Below are 25,102 nucleotides of genomic sequence, written 5' to 3'. Positions count from 1 at the left end.
CCCTTAAAAGGGATTACAGTCCAGAGTTTTTTTCTCTCCACAGACTTACCGAAAGGGTTTACCAAGTGGAGTTCCCGCAAGGCTTTAGCAGAGAGGGTAGGATTGTGCGAGCTTGATGGAAGCAGAAAATTAGATTACTCACTTTTACTTTGCTCTGTTTCAAAGTGACAAAGACATTCCCTGAGCTGCAGCTGTTCACATCATCCAAAGCTGTTTCCACCTCCAACCATCACGGAAACTTGGACTTATGCAGATGCGGCACAGTAAATGCAAATGTGGGAGGCATAATATTTAGCACAAGCACGCTATGCCTTTTACTATTGCAATACGTGACCATAAATGTATAGCTTTACAAACATTCCTGTGATTTTGAAGTGCAGTGATGTGATGTTGGATTTAAAACGAATATATACACTTTGCTTTTTCACAGAGCTGCTCTTGAACACCAGACACTATATCCCTTCTTCAGGGAGGCTGACAGTATGGTAAACAAAGGGTAACCTAAGCGCTGCCATCTAGGATCAGTGGTGTCCTGTTCTAAAGCAGCAATGATGCGTCTCCTGTCTATTTAAGAGAACAGCATTTGGAATTTCTCTTTATATTTTGTGACAGAACAGAAAAAAGTCTTTATGGATGGGATCTAAAGTGAAGAGAATTCATTTTGGAACAATAAACAAAAAGAAATGGCTTAATGCTAACAAAGCTTGCCAGATTCAGGTTAGCAAACACATTCAACAGAAGTAAAACAAAAAAACGTTTGTTTTGTAACCCAATTACCATGACCATACACTGTATAAAATATGGATTTAATTTCTGTGACACCACCCATGGATTGGTGCTTTAATATAACTGACGAACATTTAATTATTAAAGTCCCCAAATCCAGCTTTATAGGTCCCAAGAGAATTATCCAGTAATCAGCAGGGATTAGAAAACAGTTTGAAAAATGAACGTAACTTCTACTTTCATCTTGGAACCACTTCAGATGTATCATCTGGCCCCTTAAAGTGCCATTGACCCACATATTTGGCACCACTGATCTACTTTACTGTCACTATATGGCAGGAGACACTTTGTGTGTAAACACCTATACATATTTTATTAGTTCAACAGAAAATAAGTCCCATTTAGTTCTATCTTGATAATGCTATTGCAATGAAATTCAACTTGACTCTTTTGGTTACCCAAGCATTGTAACCACATAATACATTATGTATATGCACAGGAGTGGCTCGGGATGAGATGGCTTCAAATCCCAATGGCTTCCAATTGGATATAATAGTAAAACTATGGAAGTTTGTGATTTTCTGCGAGCAAGTTCTGCCGACATTAAAGCTCTTTTCCCGTGCTGTGACTATCTTCCACTTCATTAGATCCCTGGGGCTTTCAACTCTTGGCAACATCAAGTGTTGTGTTTTTCATGGGGAATAACGTACTGTTTTTACTTGCTGGTGCTCAGCATGGAGGTTTTGTTTTATAAATATAGAAATATTGTAAAGGATGCCAGACTATTATAATATCAACCATTCAAAAACATTGGAATTATGTACACATACATGACTTTCTGGACAGATTGTCCTTGGTTTTATCCTTTTTGCCATAACACACTCTCTATGACTTGCACTGGCGTATATTATCATATCTACTACTGGTGTGCATCTCTGAGATGTGGTAGAAACAGTTGGATGTGTAAAGAACATCGTGTGCAGATGGGGAGACAGACAGCAGTCATGTGACCTAGCAACTATCATGCACTTCCTGGTAACCTGTGTGCAACCTGAGATGCTTCATATCAGCGTCCTTTATGAGTGGATACATCTGCCACCTGAATATTTAACAGTCCTGCAGATCAGGTAGCAGATTACTGGTGAATTATTCATCCCTATATTAGCATGAATTAGACGGGAGCATTTTAGTGTGAGGGGGAGACGAACACTTTCACAGAGACAGGTATGTGTGACTCTTGGCTTTATGATCTCAGCTTTATTGATCTTTGAGAAGCATTCTGAATAATGAATAGATGCATGGCCACATTGGGTCTTCGTGTTTGATGTTTGCAGACTTACCATGAAGCAAACATTTTGTTATGATGATGTTCACATTGAAGCTTGGAGTATTGGTGCTGTGGAGCCTACAATTATAATTAACTGACGCACAATTTAATGTTAATGTTGTTTTGATTTGCTTTAACAGCTTGTACTCTTTACCTTTTGAAGACAGTTGTACAGCATTAGACATTAGCCACTAAAATAAACAATAATCGCTCTCATGTGATCTGCAGCTGCACATCTGAGGCTTCATTTGACAAGTCGTGGGAAAAAGGTTGCTATTTCAGAGCAATTATCTAATGCAGCAGGTCATTAGAGACAAAAAGCTGCTGGAGAGGAATATGAGCCTTCTGTTTTATACATTGTTGAAAGTATCCTGGCAACAGGTGACTGGTGATGTGTTCAAAGCACGTCGTACATGCAGACATATGTTACAAAACGGGTCGACAGTTATAAACGGCAGGTAAACAGGTTTGGATCTCTTTGATTAATAAGGGAGGTGTGATGCATTTTTCACAGACAGTTTAAAATGGGCTATTTACTTCTTAAGCAATCAATGATGGATTGTTAGACCGGAGATGAAACTTGAGGCTAAGTGGTTCAGTAGTTACCTTGTGTAATTATTCTTTAAAGGTGTAATAAACTAAGATAGATAAAAGGTACTTAGGCTAGTGCTGCTATCCCACATGTCCGCCTGAAGGACACAGTGAAGGATATCAGTGCTGCGTATTTCAGCGTCTCCACAGAATGGCGGGATATCCATCTAGAATCCACACGAATGCCATTGCTCAACCTGCATGCACAACAATTCATAAATCTGTCCTCACGTGAGTTGCCACAGCTCCGTAGGTTTGAACATCATTTACGATGTTTTCACATTAATCTGCTGATCTCCACTTCCTTCTCTCAGGGTCATGCAGTCTCTGTGATGTATAACACGTTTATGACAAGTGGTGCAGGCGCAAGATGGTACACAGACATTCCTCTCCATCATGCTAATCTAGAATATGTGTCACTTTGCAAAAATGGGATGCATGTAACCCAACATGGCAATATCAGTTCCTAATCCATCATGTAATTCTGTCTCGGTTGTTTTGACACCTAATGCATCGTTGGTCTTTTCATGTGTTTGGTCAGGAAAACACCACACACTAACGGAGGATTAATATAAGACTCTACCAGCTGTTGATCATTGATCCTCATAACATTATAATATACAATCTTTTTATACAACACTTTACATAATGATCATTTCACAAAGCAGCGTGGTGCCGGTTCACTGCTCATTCAGCACAGCACTTGCCAAGTTAATCTCTGTGCAATCCGATTGATCCTGAGGAGATTGCACTTCTTAGTGGGCAGTGACGAGGTCCCTGAGGAGAAAGCTAATTCAGTGTGTGTGAAATGTCACTTGTTGCCCGTCCTCTTGACGAAGCCATTTCTGTTGCTATTGGTGCTGCTCTGTGATGATCACAAGAGACTCTTTAGTTGTAATTTTTCTCAGCCCCGATGAGTCAGAAGAAAATAACACTTGCCATGTAAGTAGCGAACTGTCATCTCCACCTACAGCTGTCTGCTTTGTTTTTTTGCTGATCTTTCTCCTGCTTAAACCCGTTAAGTGGCTCCCTTGGCGGGTAGTCTTTCACTGAGCTGAATGAGAGGCCCCTGGGGAATAAAATAACTCCTCTATGCTATACATAAACAACTCAACATAAAGTTACGATGTTTTTATTTTAATAACTTGTTTGTCTGTGACGTTGACGAGGTGGAAAGGAGTTTTTTTGTCTTGTCACAACAATGTAAAAGTCTGTGTTTCACTGTTGCCTTTTTCACAGGAATCTTTTTCTTTGTAGGACAAAGCATTAGGTATTAGAAAGGCATTTATTTGTATTCTATAACGTTTGTATGTCACTACAGAGGTATTTCAAACAATCACTCATTGTTGTCATTCATATGAAAACATTTGTTACGTTGTTTTCATCTGGGATTGTTTATCCTCAGGAGGTCACTGTATGGACTGTATCCATACAAGTCGAGCATGATTGGCATGGAGCACCTAGGCGATCCATCAGATAACTGGGACATAGTGGAGACCATTGGGAAAGGAACGTACGGGAAAGTGTACAGAGTGATCAACAAGAAGGATGGCAGTCAGGCCGCAGTGAAAGTGTTGGACCCGATCAACGTAAGTGACATTTACTGTGATACCTTTTGTAGAATTCAAAACCACTTTGGCTACGACATCTTGTCAATTTCCATTGCTTGAAACATTGTTGATTTGGATATACCTGCATTATTTATTTAAGATGCCTTATTGTCATGCTTGTGTCTTTACGTTGTGTTTCTCCTCATTTTTCTCCAAGTTTTAGTCACCTATAAAACACTATTCTCACATACTTGTAACCTGTTACCTTTGAATTCAGCTTCAACCCTGTCTACTGTCTGATATTCTGTTCTCTTTACGACTCAGCATGTATGCTCAGCCAACCTTCCGTTTACAAGTACATCTGATATTACTCTGTGTGTTAGAGTACCCCATAAGCCTTCACTTTGACTAGAAATCATGATTGTGACACACGAAAAAAAGCAAAAGACTAAAACCATTGTGTTTTTCTTTATAACTATGTGATTTGTCTCAGCATGCAAGCCATACAAACCGAGTAAGTTGCCAGTTCCTTTTTCCTCTTCTCCATCTTGATGCAGTTTTTATTGTACTTGATCCAGTGATATATCTATACATATATCAATGTCTCCCTTTTGTAATGTTTTCCTTTCATGTTAGGTCTAACAAACCTTTACCAGAAAGTGTAGCTTGGCTGTATTTGTGCATTTGTCTATGTGATAAGAGCGCTGTAGCCTCTGCATTGGCACCGTATTGTGCTAGTGAGTCTTGGTCCGAGGTGTGCTTGTGATTGTGTCAATGGAACAATCCCCACCCTGGCAGTGCTATCCAGCGTGATGCTCCCTCGATGGCCGTGAAGATGAAGCTGCCTCCTCTCTCATCCCTCTCCCTGATTAGTCTGCTGACACTATCACTCAGACATCCAAGAAGAGAAATTCTGCCTCTCTGACTGGTGTTCTTCCCTTCCTCTGAGATTTACTTTGATAGAAAAGCACTCCCAGAAATACTTTAGCACCCAGGTCCATCCCTTCCTTACTTTATAACAACCCTATCTAGGAGTCTAATTATAGTCAACCAATTACTTGTTTTCTGTTTCTTAAAATGGAACTCAACCTGACATAGCCTACAGTTGATTTTAAATGATTTTTCACATTGTTATTTCCATAGCTACAACTCTAGCAATTCAATTATACAATGTTGCCTGTTTTCTGTTGCTGTTTAAAGGATGTGGATGAGGAGATCGAGGCGGAATACAACATCCTGAGTTCCCTGTCCAACCATCCTAATGTGGTGAAGTTTTTTGGCATGTTCTACAAATCAGACAACTTATCAGGTGGACAACTTTGGTTGGTCCTTGAGGTGAGTTCTTCTTACTCTCTTAACAGTATCCTATAGCATATTGATTTTAAAAGTGTGCCTGTGTGTCTATTAAAAAAGAAAAGCCCAACATTTTGGGGAATATACTTATTTGACTTATGCCAAAAGTAAGATAATAAGATTAATAATATCACTCATGCTAACAATCGTAAATATATGGCTACAGCCGGCAGCTAGTTTGCATAGTTTAGCATACAGATTGGAAACAGGAGCTAGCCTGACTCTGTTCACCTCTAAAGCACACTAGAAAATAATTTTTCATACGATATTTTGTTTGTTTAAGCCATACGAAAATGTGAAATGTAAAATCAATTTGATATATTTTTGTATGAAGCCAGGCTAGCCTTTTTCCCTGTTAATAGCTAGCTAACCAGCTTTTACAGACATGAGTGATATCAGTTATCTTATCTCTTGGCAAGAAGGCAAATAGGCGTAGGCCCTATTTCTCACATTTTTAAACGAGTCCTTTGAAGTAAAGTTTTGAGTTTTTGACCACCAGCTCCACTATGGTTGCCTGCATCCAAAACGCTCATAAACCATGATGGCAATGTCATCTTCCTAGTTCCTACATGGCTAGCTAGTTTGTAGTTTGCTACGTTAATTTAGCCAAAAATAAATAGCTGCAAAAAATGTCAACACTGTAGGGGGGAGATTGACATTTTTTTTACAGCTTGTTCTGAACATAATTATAACAGTTTTAAAATCTTTGAACTATGAAAAACACATTTAAGTGAATTATTCATTAAGATAACATTTCACTAATTTAATTAGCTAATTAGGACTGCATTTCAATTTGCACAAAGCTAATGCACTTTTTAAAAAATGTACATCAAAGACTGACACAATTATTTTAAAGTCAGCTTTGCAAGTATTTTGAGGTTGAAACCGTATTGGCTCTGAATGTGAACATGTGTGTGTTGTATAAATTGTATTTGTCTTCTCAGAAATGTGGTTGTTTAATTGAGCTCTTAAACTTGTACAAATAGTCCTTAGTTTGTCAAGAATACCCACATCTACATGACTGTTGATGCTATCATGCTGCCATGTGATGCTGCATTGCTTCCTCTTGTGTGTGTGGGCTAGCTCTCCCCATGAATCATAATCTACAGTGTTGAGTGATGGACGAGTCACTGGAGTTTCTCTGTTTCCCTCCCAGCTGTGCAACGGCGGCTCTGTGACAGAACTCATCAAAGGCCTGCTCATGCGCAGCCAGTGTCTGCAGGAGCCCGTTATCGCATACATCTTATACAGCGCCCTCTTGGTAAGTTAGCCCACTGCAAAGCTGTTCATGTTATGCAGGAGGCGGGATGCAAACATGTAATGGGCGTGCTGAGTATTTATTTCAGCAGGGAAAGTGTGGCAGGCTGTAATGAATGTCTCACCTTCTGAACATCTGTGGGAGTTATTTGATCAAGTTTATACTGCATAACCTTTTTGATGCATTATATGTGAATGTATACCTATAACAAATGACAAAAAAATTCAGGTTGATTTATTTTGAGCACCTTTTCCTTTTTTCATCCAGGGTCTTCAGCATTTGCACAACAACCGGATCATCCATCGTGACGTCAAAGGCAACAACATCCTCCTGACATCCGAAGGAGGAGTCAAACTCGTTGACTTTGGTAATGGTCTTTGAGAGATGCAATTTAGCCAATTCAGGGTCTGCTGGAAAGATACCAACCCACCTAGCTCTGAGAAATGTCTCTCGGCTTTATCTTGTCTTTGAGATCCATTGCCAGATAAATGGAGCACTTTTGGTATTTGACTGATCTATGAAAAGTGTCAGCAGCACATCCGCACAACGTTGTTTGTGAAGGCAAACACAATCGCAGGATAAATCATTTTATGTGCCGCACACTTTAGTCCCCTGCTCACCATAACATATTTTTATTTCATGGACCGTAGCCTTTACCCAAGGCTATTATTGCTCATTTAAATTGCATTATTTGATCCTTTGCATATTAAAAGAAAGCTGTTATGGCAAATGACTTTGAGTCACCCTTAGGCATGTTTATGTCCTCTGTGTCATGGAGATGAAGTGGACTCATGCTGATAAAAATCTGTCCTACATAATTTGAAATGATTATAGCCCATTATTATTTCTGCTTGGCAGGCTGCCACACTAAATTATATGCCAGGATGTATTGATTCATTCACATGTGAGACTCTATCACACATTTATTTTCTTAGCAAATCAAACTGATTAACGTACAAACCTTAAATTATATTTAAAACATCTATATTTCCTTCTTTTTTTTTTTTAGGTGTTTCAGCTCAACTGACCAGTGCACGATTGCGGAGGAACACATCAGTCGGGACTCCGTTTTGGATGGCTCCTGAGGTCAGAGACTACGCTTCAGTTAACACACACATGTTCCTCCATAATTATGCATCAGTGAAATAGCACACATGCTTAAGTGCCTAATTGAACATTTTAAATGAGCAAAATCTCTTATATATGCCACAAAGACTGGGAGAGAGGCTCAGTCATTTCTGTGTGACTCTCCCCTGTGTCATTGTGTATTCCTCTCCACGGGTGCAGCTCTTGAGGTCGCCTCAAGGTTAATAGCTGGGAGTCTGTGGCCCCTTCGGCTGACTCGTTGGCAGAAATGAGGTGCGGTGATCCTGCTGCGAGGGAGGAACCTCAGGGGCAATTAGAATAAACTCGGCTGTTAAATGTAGTGTAATTTATATTGTCAGTGTGACGGAGGAGCTCATAGCACCAGCAACTGAACTGAAGTGTTTAAAAAGTCCATAAATATAGATCTTTGTAACCCTGCCAGCTTTTTGGCAGCATGTAAGAGAGTGCTATAACAAGGGGGTGAAATGCAGCTTTATGATCCTTTTAAACAGATTTAGTTAATTTATTACTACATTATATGTCTACGGTGAAATTGGTAGTGATTAAATGTTTTCTTATCTATAATTTGATTTACAGGAGATGTGAATTAATCCCAGCTCACTGGCAATTGAGCCATTATCCATTATGTGTTTTTGAATGTTGGCTCCGGAACATAGTTGTTCAGATGGTGTTCTGTTGTATTGCTAGGTCATAGCCTGTGAGCAGCAGTACGACTACTCTTACGATGCCCGCTGTGATGTGTGGTCGCTCGGCATCACAGCCATCGAGCTGGCAGATGGAGATCCCCCACTGTCTGAGATGCATCCAGTCAAAGCTCTCTTCAAGATCCCGCGGTGAGTCCACTAGAGGGCGCTCCTCCCACACAGCTGGAGGCTGCACACGCAGACGCTCAAATACAGCGTTCTATTATGTCAGGAGAACAATGGAAAACTGGATTTGACAATAGAGGTGATGAAAAAAATGGCTTCCTTGGCAACTCAAATTGAAATTCAGGAAAGGAAAGTTGAACTGGATATTTGTGGATGCATCCATGTTTCTTATTGCTATTGTTAATGTTTCCAATCTGAAAGGCTGAATAATCAGTGTTTAAAATCTGCATCATCAAACATTTTTTAGTAGTGTTTCGCCTTAAAATTAATGCAGTGATTCAATCTGTAAAAATATTCACTGCTGGAGACGGTATGTGTCTGATGATCATTTGAGAGCTTAGTGGCTACACGCGGTTGACCTTTTGTTATCAGCACAATCGCGCAATTATCTCTCAGTTAGGAAGAGATATGCCCTTCTGATTGCAATTTGCATTGGTGATTAGCTCCATTCACATTGAGATGAGGCTGTCACCTCCTCCCCGTCACAATGTTATCTCCTCCCCGCCAAGCCAGAGGAGGAACATGCATGGCTTGTGTGGCAGGAATTATGGAGCTAACGCAGCATTTCATCAGCACCAAATACAACCAGAATTTAAAAATAATTACAAGAGCAAGGACGGTTTGGTAAAATGAATGCTACTAATTCAACATTAGGGTTTTCTCAGATGTGTTCCTTATAACCAATCACATCTTTTGTGGAGTAGACAGAGCAACCTTGAACTGGATAAGTGGTTTCTGCCAAGCTGTTTTTCTTATCAAACAGTAGCCATAATAAGACGGGGCATATGCATTTCCCACGTCATATGTCCAATCCTATTTAATTACCACAGATTTTTTGAAAATTCTCTTTGACTTTGGGATAACTAGGATGTTGATAGAATTGGACATATATTTCCAACTGTCTCTGGTCCAATCAACATAGATGTTTTGCCCTTTTGGTTTGAATTGGGGCTCGAAAGGCTTGGCGGTTGTGGTATAAATCACAGCAAATGTGTTCAACCATGAAATGATTCTGTTAACATGTCATTTATCTCAAATATATTTTCCCATCGCTGCTGCTCAGGAGACACAATCACCAGGACACGTGGTGTAAATGATGACTCCTGTGTGAATGACTTTCTAAATAGGGAAATGTGTTTCACCTTTTAGGCTTTAACTGCCGGTGAGAGTGATTCATGATGAAATCATCAGAGATTCATCTTCACAGGCTTTGATCATTGCAAAGTTTGACATTTTCTGAAGAATTGTCCTTGGGTAGTCCATGTTTTATCAAACCATGCAAGCACTAAAACATGCAATAAGCATTTTCTTCATTCTGATATTACACAGTTGCACACAGTAATGTTTCCAGGCTCTAAAAGGTTCGCTGTCATGCAGTTCTCTGAAACACAAGCCAACAAGAAATGTATGAGATATAATATAAAAGATTATTTATACAAAACAATGATCCCAGTTGTGATTAATATTATACATTTCCCCATTTTTTAAAGTCACGGTACTATTTCACCTACCCATGCTGCTGCTATTTAGACTTCTTTTATTTTTGTGAGATTACCACTTGATAGAATCTCTCAAGTTTAAACGTCTCCTCGTGACGACCAATACTCTTTGCCATCCCCACTCTGACTCCAGGGGCCAGCAGCAGATAGCCATTATGTCACAGTTTTAGTTGTACTACGGGAAACCTGCACAGGTGGAAATACGTGTCGTCCCTGCAGGCTATAAACGATAAGAGGAGCTCTGATATCTGTCAGAGGGGAAGCTGATGAGCTCCATGAATTAGGGTCACCTTGGTGCGTGGTCTGTTTGTGCTTCAGGAATATCTGATGCTTAATGAGCCGAGACACACCGCCCATCCGTGCATATGTTTAAATCTCAGGTCGATCATTCTGCTTTTTTCTGAGGCTTCGGTTTAATGTCAAGTTTAATCCAAGGATCTTGTGATTTGGCTCTTTGTTATGATTACAAGTAATTGATTGTTACAGTGCATACAACATGTGATGTGTTGGCCATGAATAAAGGCAACGGAGCACGTCAGAGGGTAAAGTTGTAAAATCATACACTCAGAACAAAGATGATCGGTGATATTTATTAAGCGGTAAGGTTAATTGCTTCCACCAACTGTCTCTATGTCATCATATCGGCCCACAGTGTCGAGAGTCAAACCAAAGTGTGTGTAAAATGCGTTGTAAAGGTTAGTGGCAATTGGCAAAGACGTCCCAAGGTTGTGTTTATTCGGCCAGATCCCTGTAGATATTAGCCACATATGTAACACTACGTCGTGTATGTGTCTGAGCGGAGAGCATAACAAACGAGATAGAAGTAAATGATGGCTTGTCAGAGGAGACAAAGGATAATCAAATCACGAGGCCCAGGGAGAGGAACTCAGACCAGCGTGCTGGTGAGAGACAGCTCGTCGTGGAAAAGCCTGAGTTAGAATCTGTGGAGCAGAACAGCCAAGAGTAGAGAGTGAGGGATATCAGCTGTTTCTGATACAGAACCAAGTCTTTCGAAGAGGTGGACATCAACAAGTGAGCTAGAGTTATGTCTGGCCCGTGTGTTACATCCACATATTACTCAACCATGTGGATGTATTATAATTACACATTTGTTTGCATTGCTTGACATTCCTTTTTTAAATCTTCGCCTTGCAAAGATGGTTGGTAGAAAATCCTTTATTCATCATACTGTAGGAGCATAGTGCAATGCCGGCGCTGAGAGCAAGGTAGGTAAGTCAGCATTCTAACAAGCGCACAATGACAATGCTACTCACATCTTGCTAATCATCAAGGAGAGAATAACTGAGGCTGATGGAAGTATGTTGTCATGGTAGTATTGAACTAGTTGCTTAATGAATTTCTCTGAGACTCAGAAAGTCTTTTGGCAAAAACAAATCAACAGCAGTGAAATATTTTTCTCCTGAAAGATTACGATTAATAACTTGAAATAATGTGGATGTTGAATCTGTGTAACCTGTCAGTAATTCTGTCAACACATTGCCGGTTGTTATGCAAGACAACAAATCCTCTAAAGAACTCTCATGGTTTTGATTTCCATTTTATGTAAAGAAAAAAGTGACGTGACAAAACACCTTAATGTCTCAGATTCCCCATTGAAACACAACGATGCAGTCTTGACCCTTGATAACAGATCATTGGCTGGTTGGATGATTTTCAATCATGAGTAAAGGCTTTAACATCTCCGCCTTTGATGTTGTTATTTTACTGCTATGTCAGGTATCCAGGAGCTGCAGCTTGGTGACGTTGCCGCCAAAGACATGATAAATCTAGCAGTAGATCTGTGTGTTCAAGCATGTATGCGCAAAAGAGGGCTGGTGCTCTGTCTGCGGTGATGGATGAGTCGAAATGTTAAGCGAGTGGTCTGTTCGCTGAATAAGTCTTTATTTTGAACCTTTGAAGTCATTCTCTGTTAATCCTACAAAGGCCACTGTGTTTCTGCTTCAAGATACCTACTTCCTATTTTTCACTGTAAACAAGGAAGGTTAAGATAAGATAAGATGGACCTTTATTATGTTATGCAAGGAACCTTTAAGAAGGATTTACAGTATATTTCCATTTCATTGCATCGCTAAACAGAAATAACTGTTGCCTTGCTTTGATAATGTAATCAGTTTCATGCTGTCTGGTATGGAATGACTCGAGAAATCATTTTGATATGTCAATGATAAAAATGATGATGATTCAAATCCTTTAAAGGGTTTGTTTTGAGTGACAATAGAGCACTATATGGACAGATTTCAAGTAAGGAAGCACGCACAATACTGAATAAAGTGTATCAGTGAAAGTCTAGCTGTTGTAATGAAGAAAAAAGAACAATGCTTTCCTACATATGGAAAAAGGAATGATACATTTTGAAGTCTTCAGATATTCCATTGGCCTGATATTTGCCTTCCTTCATGGCTTAGTAACAGCCGTCAAGTGCTGTTGACACCTCTGTGATTTTGCCTCAATCCACTCGAGGAACGTGTGACAGTACACGCTCTGCCTGGACCTAGATTTGAATAAGACACTTGTGTTTACAATAAGAGCCCGCACTCCCACAAATAGTGAAAGAAAATACTGCCTGAATTTGCTAGGCACAATGAGCGCACTTGACAGTGTTATCAGCAGTGTGCTATTGACTTTCTAATGCATAAGCAGTATGGTACAACATCAAGGCGAGAACGTGTCTTCAGGCTCGTATTAGAGGTTGCATTTAAGCAGTCAGTTACCGGCTTTGATCTGCACTTTGGAAAGGATTGCCTGTCTGACTCCTTATCAAAGACTCCTCGAACGTAGTGCTGTGGAAAATGACAGATTTCTTACCCCAACTTCTTCTCCTCCTCTCCACAAAAAGGACGTTATGTATGTTGTTGTTTAATGTGTAGCTGCCTTTACCGCTGGTTTGTTTGTAATAAGCAAAATGAACCAAATCCATGCAGTTTTTTCTCCTTTTACACCTGAGACTTCGTGGTCCACCTGTCTGTCAGTCTGTGAAACAACCAATGGGAACTTATTAATACAGTTAATAATGTCAGGAGCAGGTCTGTCTGTGTTTGCCTGACAGTGACTTAGGGCCCAGCCTCCAGCTGTCAGACCTGCATCTCGCCGTGGAGACGACAGCGTCCAGCCTTGGCGCCTCACACAGACCTGCCTCATGTCATCGAGCGCACTTGAAAAGTGTTAGCCTCATTATAGATGGCCTCCGTAAATGCTGCTGACAGAGGTATAACTAGCTGCCATAATTTTTGGCTCCCAATGGCAGATGCTTGCTGCCAGACAGTGGAGGAGCTGTTATCATTTGTCACTTTTTCTGTGGCTGCCACAGACCTGGACCCAGACCAGCTCGTCCTCGAACCAAAAACTCTCTCAGGAGTCTGGCGGTCACACTCCGCCTGCCAGCGATCATTTGTCAGCTAACTCAGGAGACGAGCGTTCATTTCCACTGATGACCATGGCGTCATCTGAATGCATTTAAATGAAACGACAGTTTCTTAAATATTATGCTGACTTTTGCATGTGTGATTTTGTTTCAGGAATCCTTCCCCTACATTACGAAATCCAGAGCAGTGGTGCAGAAGTTTTTGCCATTTCATCGGCCAGTAAGTGTCTTCTAACTTCAACCTGTCAACCTTTACCCTCAGGGGTTTTCTTTAATGGCTATGAAAGCACACAGCAACACTTGACGTCTAAAAAAGCGCTGGAGCAATACTAAAGAAGGTGGATTAGGTTTTTTAGAAAACAAAACATTGGCAAATAAGTATTTATTAATTCATTTCATCAACACAAATAGTATTTTTGGTAAGAAGCCCTCAAAGTGTTTAGTTAATACTGTCATTTTGTCAATAAATAATGATATGGTAAGATATGTGTGGTGCAGAGGCGGTAGAGTGGGAGGTGTTATGGCTTGGGGAGGAGAACAAAATCTGCATTTGTATTTACAGTATAATGTAATAAGATGTTTGAACATACTAAAAAAACAAACATAAGGCATATGTCCAAAATGAAATGATGGAAATAACCTTGTTTTTTCTTTTTATATAGACACAGCTGAACATAAGCTTTAGTACATTGTCAGCAGGGGGGGGGGGGTGCACATGTAAACATAAAGGGGAATTTATATTTTATAGCCAGATCTTATCAACCCTCTGTTCATAGTCTTTCATTTGTGTAAATCTGCCACAGAGGAACAAACTAATTCACCTGAGTTATTATCAGTTCTATCCCGGGCCCAGATAACTTATAATTTCCCCCTCTGTGCAAAGCTAATAATGTCAGTGGGGGCTTGTAATGGTTGCTCAGAATATACAACCGTAATATCTACCGCACAGAGGTGTGTGAGTCTGAACCATAATGAGAAAATAGAATTCAATATGTGGGCATGGTTTCCAGCTAGCAGAGGCTTGCATTGAAATGCATTAACTGGAAAGCAGTAATTGAAAAAACAAACCGACCATCTGCCTTGAAGGCGTGTTTGGTTTTTCTCGTGTCACTTGAATTATTGATTGCTCAGGACAGAGGCGAGGCATATGCCAACACACATTGTGTTGCGAAATCAGTTGACGCAGCTTTTACGAGTGCAATTGCAATGATTTTAAATGAATACTTTTTTGGATTGCAACTCTATAATCTATGTTAATGGATTGTGTGATATGATATCCTCCACAAACAAAGCGCAGCAGGGTTCCCTGTGGGGAGGCTGGACAATGTTATCAAGCTTTGCCGGCTGTTTGGGAAGCCTGTGTGTGTGTGTGTGTGTGTGTGTGTGTGTGTGTGTGTGTGTGTGTGTGTGTGGGGGAAACGGAGGTGGTTGTGTGGGGGGGGGGGGGTCGGGATAATAAATCCATCACCAGCATTTGCACTTGTGTAGTCAGAGAGCTGACTTGGGTGACAAAGTGGCTGCCGTTCAGCATCCTGGCAGCACAGCCCTGCTAATAGTAGCAACCTCTGCTTAATGTCCTGACGCTAATGAATTCATGGAATTAACTCTCAGAGCCGAACAAACTGATAAAGGAAACAGAATTCAAGTGTAGATTAGCAGGAATTAGATTGGTGTTTTTCTCCTATCTCTCCTCTGCCTGCAATTGTTGGTGTTGTAGTCGCAGACATTCACTTTAAAAAGTCTTTAGCCGAACAGGTAATTGAACAGCACAAATCAAATGATAATGGATGAATTGTTGAGTTCAGGCGGCGGCGATTTCTTATAAAATATTTAGAACCAGAAAGGAAAACCCACTGTTTTTCCTGCGTTGCTTTAATAGTCAATGTTTTGCAACCGTTTGTATCAGCAGCTAACTGATGCTGCTGAGCTGTGTCCGAGAGCCAGTATCACAAAGTGACATCACCCATTGGCAAACACTGCACATCACAGATAGGACTTACTGCCCCTCCACAGCTTGTTTGGGCTCGGGGGCCATGGTGATAGTGACCATGTGATACTCAGACACAGAACGACAGATTAGTGACCCAGAACACAAGGAGCTCCCTGCTGGGTGTTACTGTCTGTCAGACCCGCTTTCTGCAATGCTCAGGTGTTTCCTCTTAGCTGTTTAATTCACTTGATAAATACTGTAGGAGTATTCAAAGCATCCTTTATTTGTGTGATCTGTAAGGTGTCTGATAAAGGACTTTGAAGCCCGACCATCTGTGACCCACCTCCTGGAGCATCCCTTCATAAAGCAGGCCCAAGGCAAAGACATGGCTCTCCAACAGCAGCTTGCTACTCTCATCCAGGAGCAGCAAGAACTGGGCTGCGCAACCAAGACCAAGTAAGTCTCTTTTTATTCGTACATCTTATTCTCGCAGAGGAAATGACATAGTGCTGTGACAAAGCTGGTTGCTGTCTGTGTCGTTGCAGATGGGCTCTGACTGAGCGGTGATACTCCCTCTGTTCAGTAGGGGGCAGGATCTTCTTACACTGAGAAATGATGATGAGCCCCAGTAATGGACATTACAGTATGTGATTACAGAAAAGTTAGGGGAGCGTGACTAATTCAGAGGGAGTGATTGTGCTGAGCAACCTCAGATTAATAAATGCCATTTAGGCCAGTGGCTGTAGCAACTATCTTATGAGGATTCATTAGTATACAGCCCTTTCTGTCCCGTGGGATTCAACCAGTAATTGAGGAAATATTCTGTTCAAATTTGACTTTGGAAAACTGATATTTCAAGAGTTCTTCCTTTCTTTTTCTTAGTTTTGACTGACACATTTAGGGCTGCTTCTGTGCAGATTGAGATGGCAGCTACTATACAAGTTCCTCGCTAAATAGATTTTAAGATATGGAGCGACAGAGAGAGAGATTTCTTGAGCTTTTATTCTAAAATGTCTGATGATGAATAGTCCACCCAGACACCCTCGTGGCAGCGAATGACAGAGCGGGAAGTCTCCTGTTATTTACTGGAGAAATACTGACTTTCGCGATGCTTAATCTGCATTATAAAGGAGTTTGCTGAACCTGCCCTTGACTGAGCGTCTTGATGTTGTGCCAGCTCTGTTTACTCCCGAGAGTGTGCAGAGTCGGTGCCTGAGCCTGATCCCGAATTCCTGTCCACAGTGAAAGTGGATAATGGGATTAGGAGCTTGTAGGGCGAGAACTGGGCTCGCCTGCTTTAGTCTCTCATGCCACAGATCAGCACACAATGACTGCAGATAAGAATAAAGACATAGAGACAGAGAACTTAAAAGTAGCTGCCGTAGGTGGAATAGTGTGATGTACTTCAAAGCAGGAGAGAGGTAGAGGCTAGAGGTCTCAAGTCCTTCCCCAGAGGCACACGATGACTTGGAGGGACCTCATATCGAGCATGCCACTTTATTCCTGCAATTTACACTATATTCAGAATACAGAATGAATGCAAAGGCAGAGGAGGAAACAACTCCTAACCTGAAGCTTGAATACTTTTGTTCATGATATAATTGATTATTTATTGTTTAACAGAATATAGATGCATCTTGTGAATGAGATATTTCATAGTTTTTTGCAGTTTCAAGTCAAGAGTGAGAAGAAGCCAGAAGTGTTTTTGGTTGCCTTTGAAATAGCTTTGAATGACAATGTGTTTCATTCCTTAATTGTCAACAAATGCTATGAAAATACCCCCAAAAAAAGGTTTCATCGGTCTCTCATTTCTTTCTGACTTGCCTACTCCAATAGGGAACCATTTCAAACAAAAGGTACTGGAATTTCGTTAGGTATCAAAACCACTTGTCACTCAGCATTTTTATACTGTTTAGGAGAGAATAGTGCATTTGTTGTGGACTATTTTCCGCTGAGGATGAATGCTCAAGAACCAGCTAAACCCACTGTTATTCATTTTTAACTTAGCCTAGTTACAATTACACATTACAATTTTCTTTAAAGTAAAGGCTGCTCTTGTTCTTATGTCGACGTCACAAATATATTAAAACCTAGTGACTGCCATGTGTAACCGTAACAAAAACCAACATTAGCTTGATAATATATGACCTGTTCAAAGAGTGAAAGCGGTTATAATAAATATGATTTAAGATAATTGGTTGCTTTTCATTGGAAGGTGCAACAAATGTGCACATATCTAAAGCCTTTATTGATGCAAATCATTAGTTTGTACCAAGATCATTTTTACTTACTTTTTACGAGGGGGAAGTTCAGTTCAGTTTTCCTCTCTGTTTATGTACACGTACATGCATTTTTTGTAGGAAATTCACAAATGTAGTTTTGCATTTACAAATAGCTGGAGCAAACCCAGTCCTTGTTGGTATTGACGGCAGCAGGAATCCGAATGGTTGCCTTTAAAAACCAAGTGCAACTATGTGCTTCATCTTTGGGGAATTGATAGTATTTTGACAATAATTAAACTCTTTGACAAATAATGAAGCCATATCAGATTTTGCTACACAGACAATACATGTTTATACGATCAATTGAGTGTTGCTTTTAGTCTTTCCATTGGATGGGATGGCAGTTAGACAAGTATAGATTATCACCCACCCTCTCCTTTGTACACACTTGTTTATAGACACATAACGCTGCAGCTCTCACAGCTCTTTTTCACACACTCTCTGATGTCCCCTGAGGTTTTCCACAGTCCCTCAGAGGCAGCTGGCTCAGTGTTGACCTCTGCCCGCTGGGGCCCATTGCAGAGTGATAGGTCAAAACACAGATGAAGTGCAATCACAGCCTGCGATAATGGGAGATGTGTCCCCCGGGAGAGCTTTAGGGCTTCACACAAGCCTTGGAAGTGACTAGGTCTTAGATCCAGCCAGTAGGACTACTGTTTCTCATCTGGTGGTCCCTTTACAGCTTTCTGAAGCATTATCATGTCCTTGGCTTCTTACAGGCACGAACGGATCAATACTCGTAAAACCCTCATAATAGAGAGCAGTCCCAATGATGATCTGGTAAACCTGGAGTTCTTAGATGAGGTAAGATTTAAAATGTTCATCAGATCATGTATTGATTAATCCAGGGTACAGTGTACTTGATGCCATGTTTGTTTTATTCCTCCAGGAGACAATAATCAGCCACCTCCAGAAGAGGTATGATGAGCTGCAGGTGTACACTTATGTTGGCGACATCCTCATCGCTCTCAATCCTTTCCAGAATCTCAGCATCTACTCTCCTCAGGTTGGTTTTGGACCAGTCACACAGATGTTCCCAGTGGTTTCCCATCACATCATCCACTGGTCCTGCCCTAGTGGACACACTGGTAGCAGGGCTTGTTTTTGTGTGTGTTTTTGTTAGGTCAGAATAAGAATTGGTTTCTTTACATATGATAAACAGCTGATTTAAATTATAACAATAAAACCATGTATCCTCATTGTTAAATTAAAGGGCGGTTGCTTGTCGATTGCAATGTCAGTTGGGTATCCTGACAATCGGGACATTTGCTACAGACATTTATGGTTCCCAGAGAATTCATTCCACTGACCTTTTTAATATTTACAACAACAAAATTAATAATATGATAAATAATGTGCCATGTGCCAATGTGCATGTTCCTTCTCTTAGTTCTCTAAGCTGTACCACGGAGTGAAGCGGGCCGACAACCCTCCTCACATCTTTGCTACAGCAGACGCAGCTTATCGAGGCATGGTGACGTTCTGCAAAGACCAGGTACTGTACAGAAAAATCATTTAATAAGAATGGTATTGTAACATTAATAAAATGATGATTAAAATCGAGCAGATTCTTTAAAAAGTTGTTTGTGATTTCTTCCAATAGAGGTCTAATAATAAGAAATGTATGTCCTTCTCTTTCAGTGTATCATAATCAGTGGGGAGAGTGGTGCAGGGAAAACAGAAAGTGCTCATTTGATTGTCCAACATCTCACTTTCTTGGGAAAGGTACAGTACAGTAACAGTGTGGCCATATTGTTGCTAAATGTGTTACGTCTCTGTGAATACTGCACGAATTGTGTGATACCAGTTAGTCAGAGAAACATGTTGTTGCTCTCAGGCAAACAATCGGACGCTGCGTGAGAAGATCTTGCAGGTGAACCCCCTCGTTGAGGCCTTCGGGAACGCCTGCACGGCTATCAATGACAACTCCAGCCGCTTCGGCAAATACCTGGAGATGAAGTTCACGCCCACTGGAGCGGTCATCGGGGCCAAGATCTCCGAGTACCTGCTGGAGAAATCCAGGGTCATTAAGCAGGCGATGTACGTGTTTCTCAGGCTTATTCTCACTGCAGTTCCCTTTGTCACTCTTCTCACTGCTCTGTGTGTTTTCTCTAGGTGGGAGAAGAACTTCCACATATTTTATTACATATACGCCGGCCTTTACCACCAAGACAAGCTGAAGACCTACAGGCTGCCGGACCGGACCCCTCCCAGGTCAGCACCGCTTCATAGTCCTCCTGCCTTCTTTCTACTCCCATCATGTTGCAGCATTAATATACACAGGTCTTTTTACAATGTGCATCTGCAGGTACATTGACACCCAGCACTGCAAGGTGATGCAAGACATCGTCTCCAGCAAGCTGTACACGGAGCAGTTTGATGCAATTCAGGAGTGCTTCCGAAATATCGGCTTCACTGAGGAGGTACTTTCAAACTCAATCAAAAGATTGTATTTGGATGCAGAAAAAATGACAATTTAAATAAAGAATGAAATACTCTGATATGTTTTTTGTTCTTATTTTTTTAGGAGGTCAACTCTGTTTACAGAATTCTCTCTGCCATTTTGAACACCGGCAATATTGAATTTGCCTCCATCACATCCCAACACCAGACTGATAAGAGTGAAGTGCCTAACTCAGAGGCCTTAGACAACGGTGAGATTTAAAATGAGACAATGTGTTTGTAATACTTAGAAACACTATTCTTTTAGTAGGTTTAAATGTTTCCCTGAAGAGAAAAAAGGTTTTGTGGTGAGATTTAGGTGAAGGACACAATCTATCGATTTCAATCTCTGCATTATAAATTGCCATCCTTCTCCGCAGAAAACACATCATTGGTATTATATCTGAGCAATGTGTTCACAGGTCTCTATGTGATTGATTTATGTTGTGTAATGAATTTTGTTTTATGTCATAGTTGTTGTGTGACACATGACAACAGTTAATGGATGTCACATACGCCTTTATCGCCGCTTTAATGTTCAATTCACCAAATAAACAATACATCAATCATATCTTGTTACCCAGGAAATAGGGAAACCTTTCTGAATGCAGTTGTCACTATAATGTATCCAAAAGCCCCTCTCTATTTACATAAAAAATGTAAAGCAGCCAAGACACAGTAAGAGCTTATTTGTATGCTAATGATAAAGACAGATGAGCTCTTGATGATCAAACTCTCGTCTTTTCTCTCAGCTGCGTCTCTCCTAAGCATCGGCCCTGAGGAACTCCAGGAGGCTCTGACCTCGCAGTGTGTCGTCACCAGGGGCGAGACCATCATCCGCACCAACACCGTGGACAAGGCGGCGGACGTCCGGGACGCCATGTCCAAGGCCCTGTACGGACGCCTCTTCAGCTGGATAGTGAACCGCATCAACTCCCTGCTGCAGCCTGACATGAATATCTGGTGAGTGTGTTGTGGTGACGAACATCTATGTGGACGTTCACCGTTACTCTCTCTTCTTCGATTAACTCCAGTGATCTCGCAGAGTTTCTGCAAATCTCTGTTGACCTTTACGGAAGACTGCAGAGGTAGATGCAAACATGCAGAGGAGAATATCAATGGGCAACCACAAAACAAGCAAAAGAAGTTTCATACATTTTTGATACAGAGTTGCGTGTGGAGAAAATAATGTTCAGATGATTAAAGAGACTTCAGAGAGACTGCAAATAGGCTGTTCATTGATCCAAAAGAATTCCTTCATAAATATGAGCGTTGACTGTCAAGGAGTCGTCTCGCAGAGATGTACAAAAGCCGGAGTTCCTGTCGGCAATCCAGTGATCTTTGCCGTTTCCTTATTGCCACTAACTAAGCACGGGCTAAAGGTGACCTCTACATTCAGCGGGTAATGACTGATCATGAATAGTAGCAGCTGCGAGCACTGAATATGAAATGCAGGGTGTTCAGTCTGCACGCTGTGTTGTAGAAATAAGTATTGTTTGTGCAGATATTGAAAATGGCTGGAGGTTAAATCGATTCAAACGAAAATAAAACCATTTATGAAGCTTTGACTTTTTGAAAGCTGATGTTTATGATTTCTCACCAGACTCCTAGGCTGTCCAAAGCAGACTCTGTATTTGGGTTGAACTTGGATTATCATTAAAGATTTATCAATTAATATTCCTGCTGGGGATTTGCTTGTTCCGTAACATAGAAGAATAATTTTGTTTGTCCCCTTTTCCTCCTTTGAAGTGCCGCTGAGAGTGGCATGAATGTGGGAATCCTGGACATCTTTGGATTTGAAAACTTCAAGAAAAACTCGTTTGAACAGTTGTGCATCAACATCGCAAACGAGCAGATCCAGTTTTACTTCAACCAGCATATATTTGCCCTCGAACAGGTGAGTTTGATACACAGGGACGTCATTATTATAACATGGGTAAATACATGTTGCTCAGACGTGTTATGTTTCCGCACAACACCCCTCAGCAATAAGACTGTCTAACAACATTCCCATTAAAAATAATTATAGAAATCATTAATTTTAGTATTATTTTTTGTTTTCGCATCCATCCGCTCAGAGATGCTCTCAGCATAAACACTTTGCTTTCAGCCAGGCTGTGATGTGTAAAGAATTGTTTTTACCGCTATGCACCACCAAATTAAATTCTTAATTGATTTAATGGAGTTGTTTACCCTAAAGTGTGGGAAGTCCCTTGATGGAAACGAATAGACATTTTGCTATAATGCCTTTTAGTCTTTGTTCACTTTGCAGCAGTACTTCTAAAAGAAAAACCAGTTAAGAAAGAGCAATTGTATTAATATAGCACATTTACTGCTAAGTTGCATTTAATGCTTTATTGAGGCATGATTTCACACATAAAATCTGACAATACTCTTTCCCATTCATGTTTATTTGCATCTCCAAAATCTGAACTGGAAGCAACATTTACCATTTAGACATTCATTACAGCAGTGATCATTGAAAATAAGTCCTTTCAAACCCGTGGAAATGTTTCCCTTCTATAAACAAGAAGCTGCCCCTGATGAAGGGATTTTTATTTGGTGTTTTCCGTCTCGCTGTGCACAGAAACGGATTATTCTGAGTTAATGACTTAAACATGAGGACGGTTTAGATCCATTGGTTCCACTTTATTAGTAAAATATATATTTAAAACAACTTTTTGATCCAAAATTAAAGAGATGCAATAATATGATATGACTGGGTTATTTGCAAAGTGAAATAAATTATGAATAAAGTGGCTCTATTTGTTACTTCAGAGCTGTTCTGTTTTATGCATTCAGTGAAAGACTCTATTATGCTGTGAACTTCAGCAATAGACACACTGAGCCGCCGCAGCTGTTTGGTTTTGTTGATTAGAAACTATTTTTCCCCCCACACATGCACAAATCATATTTAGCCCAGATTGTTTAATTGGGTCATTTAGAGAAATCATTAACTGGATTGTTATACATACACTGGCTCTAATTAGATGGAGTATCAGAGCGAGGGGGTGGATGCCAGCCTGGTGGAGTACGAGGACAACAGGCCCATCCTGGACATGTTCCTGCAGAAGCCCATGGGGCTGCTGTCCCTGATGGACGAGGAGAGCCGCTTCCCTCAGGCCTCGGACCAGACACTCGTGGGTGAGCCTGGAGCAAACATGAACAAACACAAATAACAAAGAAATAAACATGAGAGGTCAGAGGTCACTGCTTCTTTAAATGTGGCTGCAGCTCATGCCACACTAGAAACCTTAAATCATCCCTACCTCTACTGCTCAAAGCATTTTGTAACTTTCACTTGTTTTGTCTTTCTCATTTCTTTCCAACAGATAAGTTTGAGGACAATCTACGCTGCAAGTACTTCACCATACCAAAACGTGTGGAGCTTTGTTTTGGGATTCAGCATTATGCAGGAAAGGTACAACATAGGTTTTACATCCAAGCAACACATAACATACAACTGTGACAGTTACCAATATTTAATATTAGCAATATCTATTACACTATCGCATATTTGTTGGGTATAGTTTGTTGTCTTGTATACCAGTTCCAACGAGAAATATCAATGTTATGGACAATATAGTAGCCGACTCTAGTCAATATAGTTTAAGTTTTCTAAATGCCTGTCACAAATGCCACTTGATTTAATTTATGTCAGAAAAAGCAAGTGTTTTTTCAGTAAAAGTGACAAACCAGATTGGCATTTTAAAATGTAAGCGACATTTTGCGTGTGCCTTGTGTCCAACTCGACAGGTCATGTACAACGTGGACGGTTTCCTGGAGAAGAACAGAGACACTCTTCCTGTGGACATCGTCGTAGTTCTGAGAACATCAGAGGACAAACTTCTGCAGCAGCTGTTCTCCAGCCCCTTAACTAAAACAGGTATGCTGTTATCAATGAAAAGATAGCAAGGGACATTATTCTACAGCCAACCACAAAGGATATGGTAATGAAAACTTTTCTTCCAGACAAACTATTGTTAACAATGCCGGGTTCCCACTGTATTACTCCGTGAATTGTGCTTGTGTCTATGCTTCTGTGAGTGTTCAGGTAAGTGGGTTTCCTAAAGACGTGGCTCCCAGGCATCTCGTGGTCCCCCTTCATTTCAAGCCTCTGTGTGCCGTGCTCGGGTAAATCTGCAGTCTCCATTATCTCTTGAGAGGCTCAGCTCTCTGCACGGCGCTCTGTTTTTATTTCCCACTAAGCTGTCCCTCTTGGTTACCCACTGCTGAATGCTATCTACAGATTGTGGGTGCAGCGGGATATTTTCATGATAAGGCTTCTAAATACCCAGGGGATGAAGAAACAGTATTTACAGAATACAAAAGCAACTCTTCCCACCTCTTTTCTGTTGGTTAAATGAAGGTAGAGTAATGTGCTCGTCATTAGCCTACCTGAGGCCTTCTGGTCACTTGACTTAGCTGGAATGCTAATAGATGTGTTAAGTTATCAGATTCCCACTTCCTACTTTATTTCAGCTAAGCCACATTATGTGTTTCACTTCCTTTTATGGGGACCTGTAAATGCCTGCTTTCAGTCCCTGTGGCATTAAAAGGAGCTTCAATTCACAATAGGCACCTTAGCTGAGACTCCAGAAGAAATCTTCGGGATGTGTCTGTAAACTTCAATTGCAGGTTGTGCACAAGGGAGCCTTCAGCCACTTCCTTTCTGCAATTAACGGCTTCAGAGAAGTACACTCAGTGAACACCTCATTTAATGCACAAAGGCACTGAGTATATACTGAGATGTGCCGTAATGTTTACTGCAGCTGTCCGGGAGATC

General features: G+C 40.8%; 1 protein-coding gene across 2 annotated transcripts in view; it reads left to right on the top strand.

Annotated features, from left to right (window-relative positions):
• myo3b (myosin IIIB) overlaps window positions 1–25,102 on the top strand; it is a 60,531-nt gene that overhangs the window by 1,515 nt on the left and 33,914 nt on the right. For both annotated transcript variants that reach the window (XM_034109314.1, XM_034109315.1), the window contains exons 3-24: window positions 4,050–4,233; window positions 4,688–4,708; window positions 5,395–5,529; window positions 6,704–6,808; window positions 7,073–7,172; window positions 7,815–7,891; window positions 8,600–8,745; window positions 13,817–13,882; window positions 15,893–16,048; window positions 18,594–18,678; window positions 18,764–18,880; window positions 19,265–19,369; window positions 19,516–19,599; window positions 19,712–19,914; window positions 19,990–20,088; window positions 20,183–20,297; window positions 20,402–20,528; window positions 21,069–21,279; window positions 22,066–22,213; window positions 23,307–23,460; window positions 23,649–23,737; window positions 24,073–24,202. In XM_034109314.1, coding sequence (XP_033965205.1) covers window positions 4,050–4,233; window positions 4,688–4,708; window positions 5,395–5,529; window positions 6,704–6,808; window positions 7,073–7,172; window positions 7,815–7,891; window positions 8,600–8,745; window positions 13,817–13,882; window positions 15,893–16,048; window positions 18,594–18,678; window positions 18,764–18,880; window positions 19,265–19,369; window positions 19,516–19,599; window positions 19,712–19,914; window positions 19,990–20,088; window positions 20,183–20,297; window positions 20,402–20,528; window positions 21,069–21,279; window positions 22,066–22,213; window positions 23,307–23,460; window positions 23,649–23,737; window positions 24,073–24,202 — 2,657 coding nt within the window. The remainder of the gene's footprint in view (window positions 1–4,049; window positions 4,234–4,687; window positions 4,709–5,394; window positions 5,530–6,703; window positions 6,809–7,072; window positions 7,173–7,814; window positions 7,892–8,599; window positions 8,746–13,816; window positions 13,883–15,892; window positions 16,049–18,593; window positions 18,679–18,763; window positions 18,881–19,264; window positions 19,370–19,515; window positions 19,600–19,711; window positions 19,915–19,989; window positions 20,089–20,182; window positions 20,298–20,401; window positions 20,529–21,068; window positions 21,280–22,065; window positions 22,214–23,306; window positions 23,461–23,648; window positions 23,738–24,072; window positions 24,203–25,102) is intronic.

This window comes from Pseudochaenichthys georgianus, chromosome 21, assembly GCF_902827115.2.
Source record: "Pseudochaenichthys georgianus chromosome 21, fPseGeo1.2, whole genome shotgun sequence".
NCBI lineage: Eukaryota > Metazoa > Chordata > Actinopteri > Perciformes > Channichthyidae > Pseudochaenichthys > Pseudochaenichthys georgianus.
This window is presented reverse-complemented; position numbering and strand designations above follow the sequence as displayed.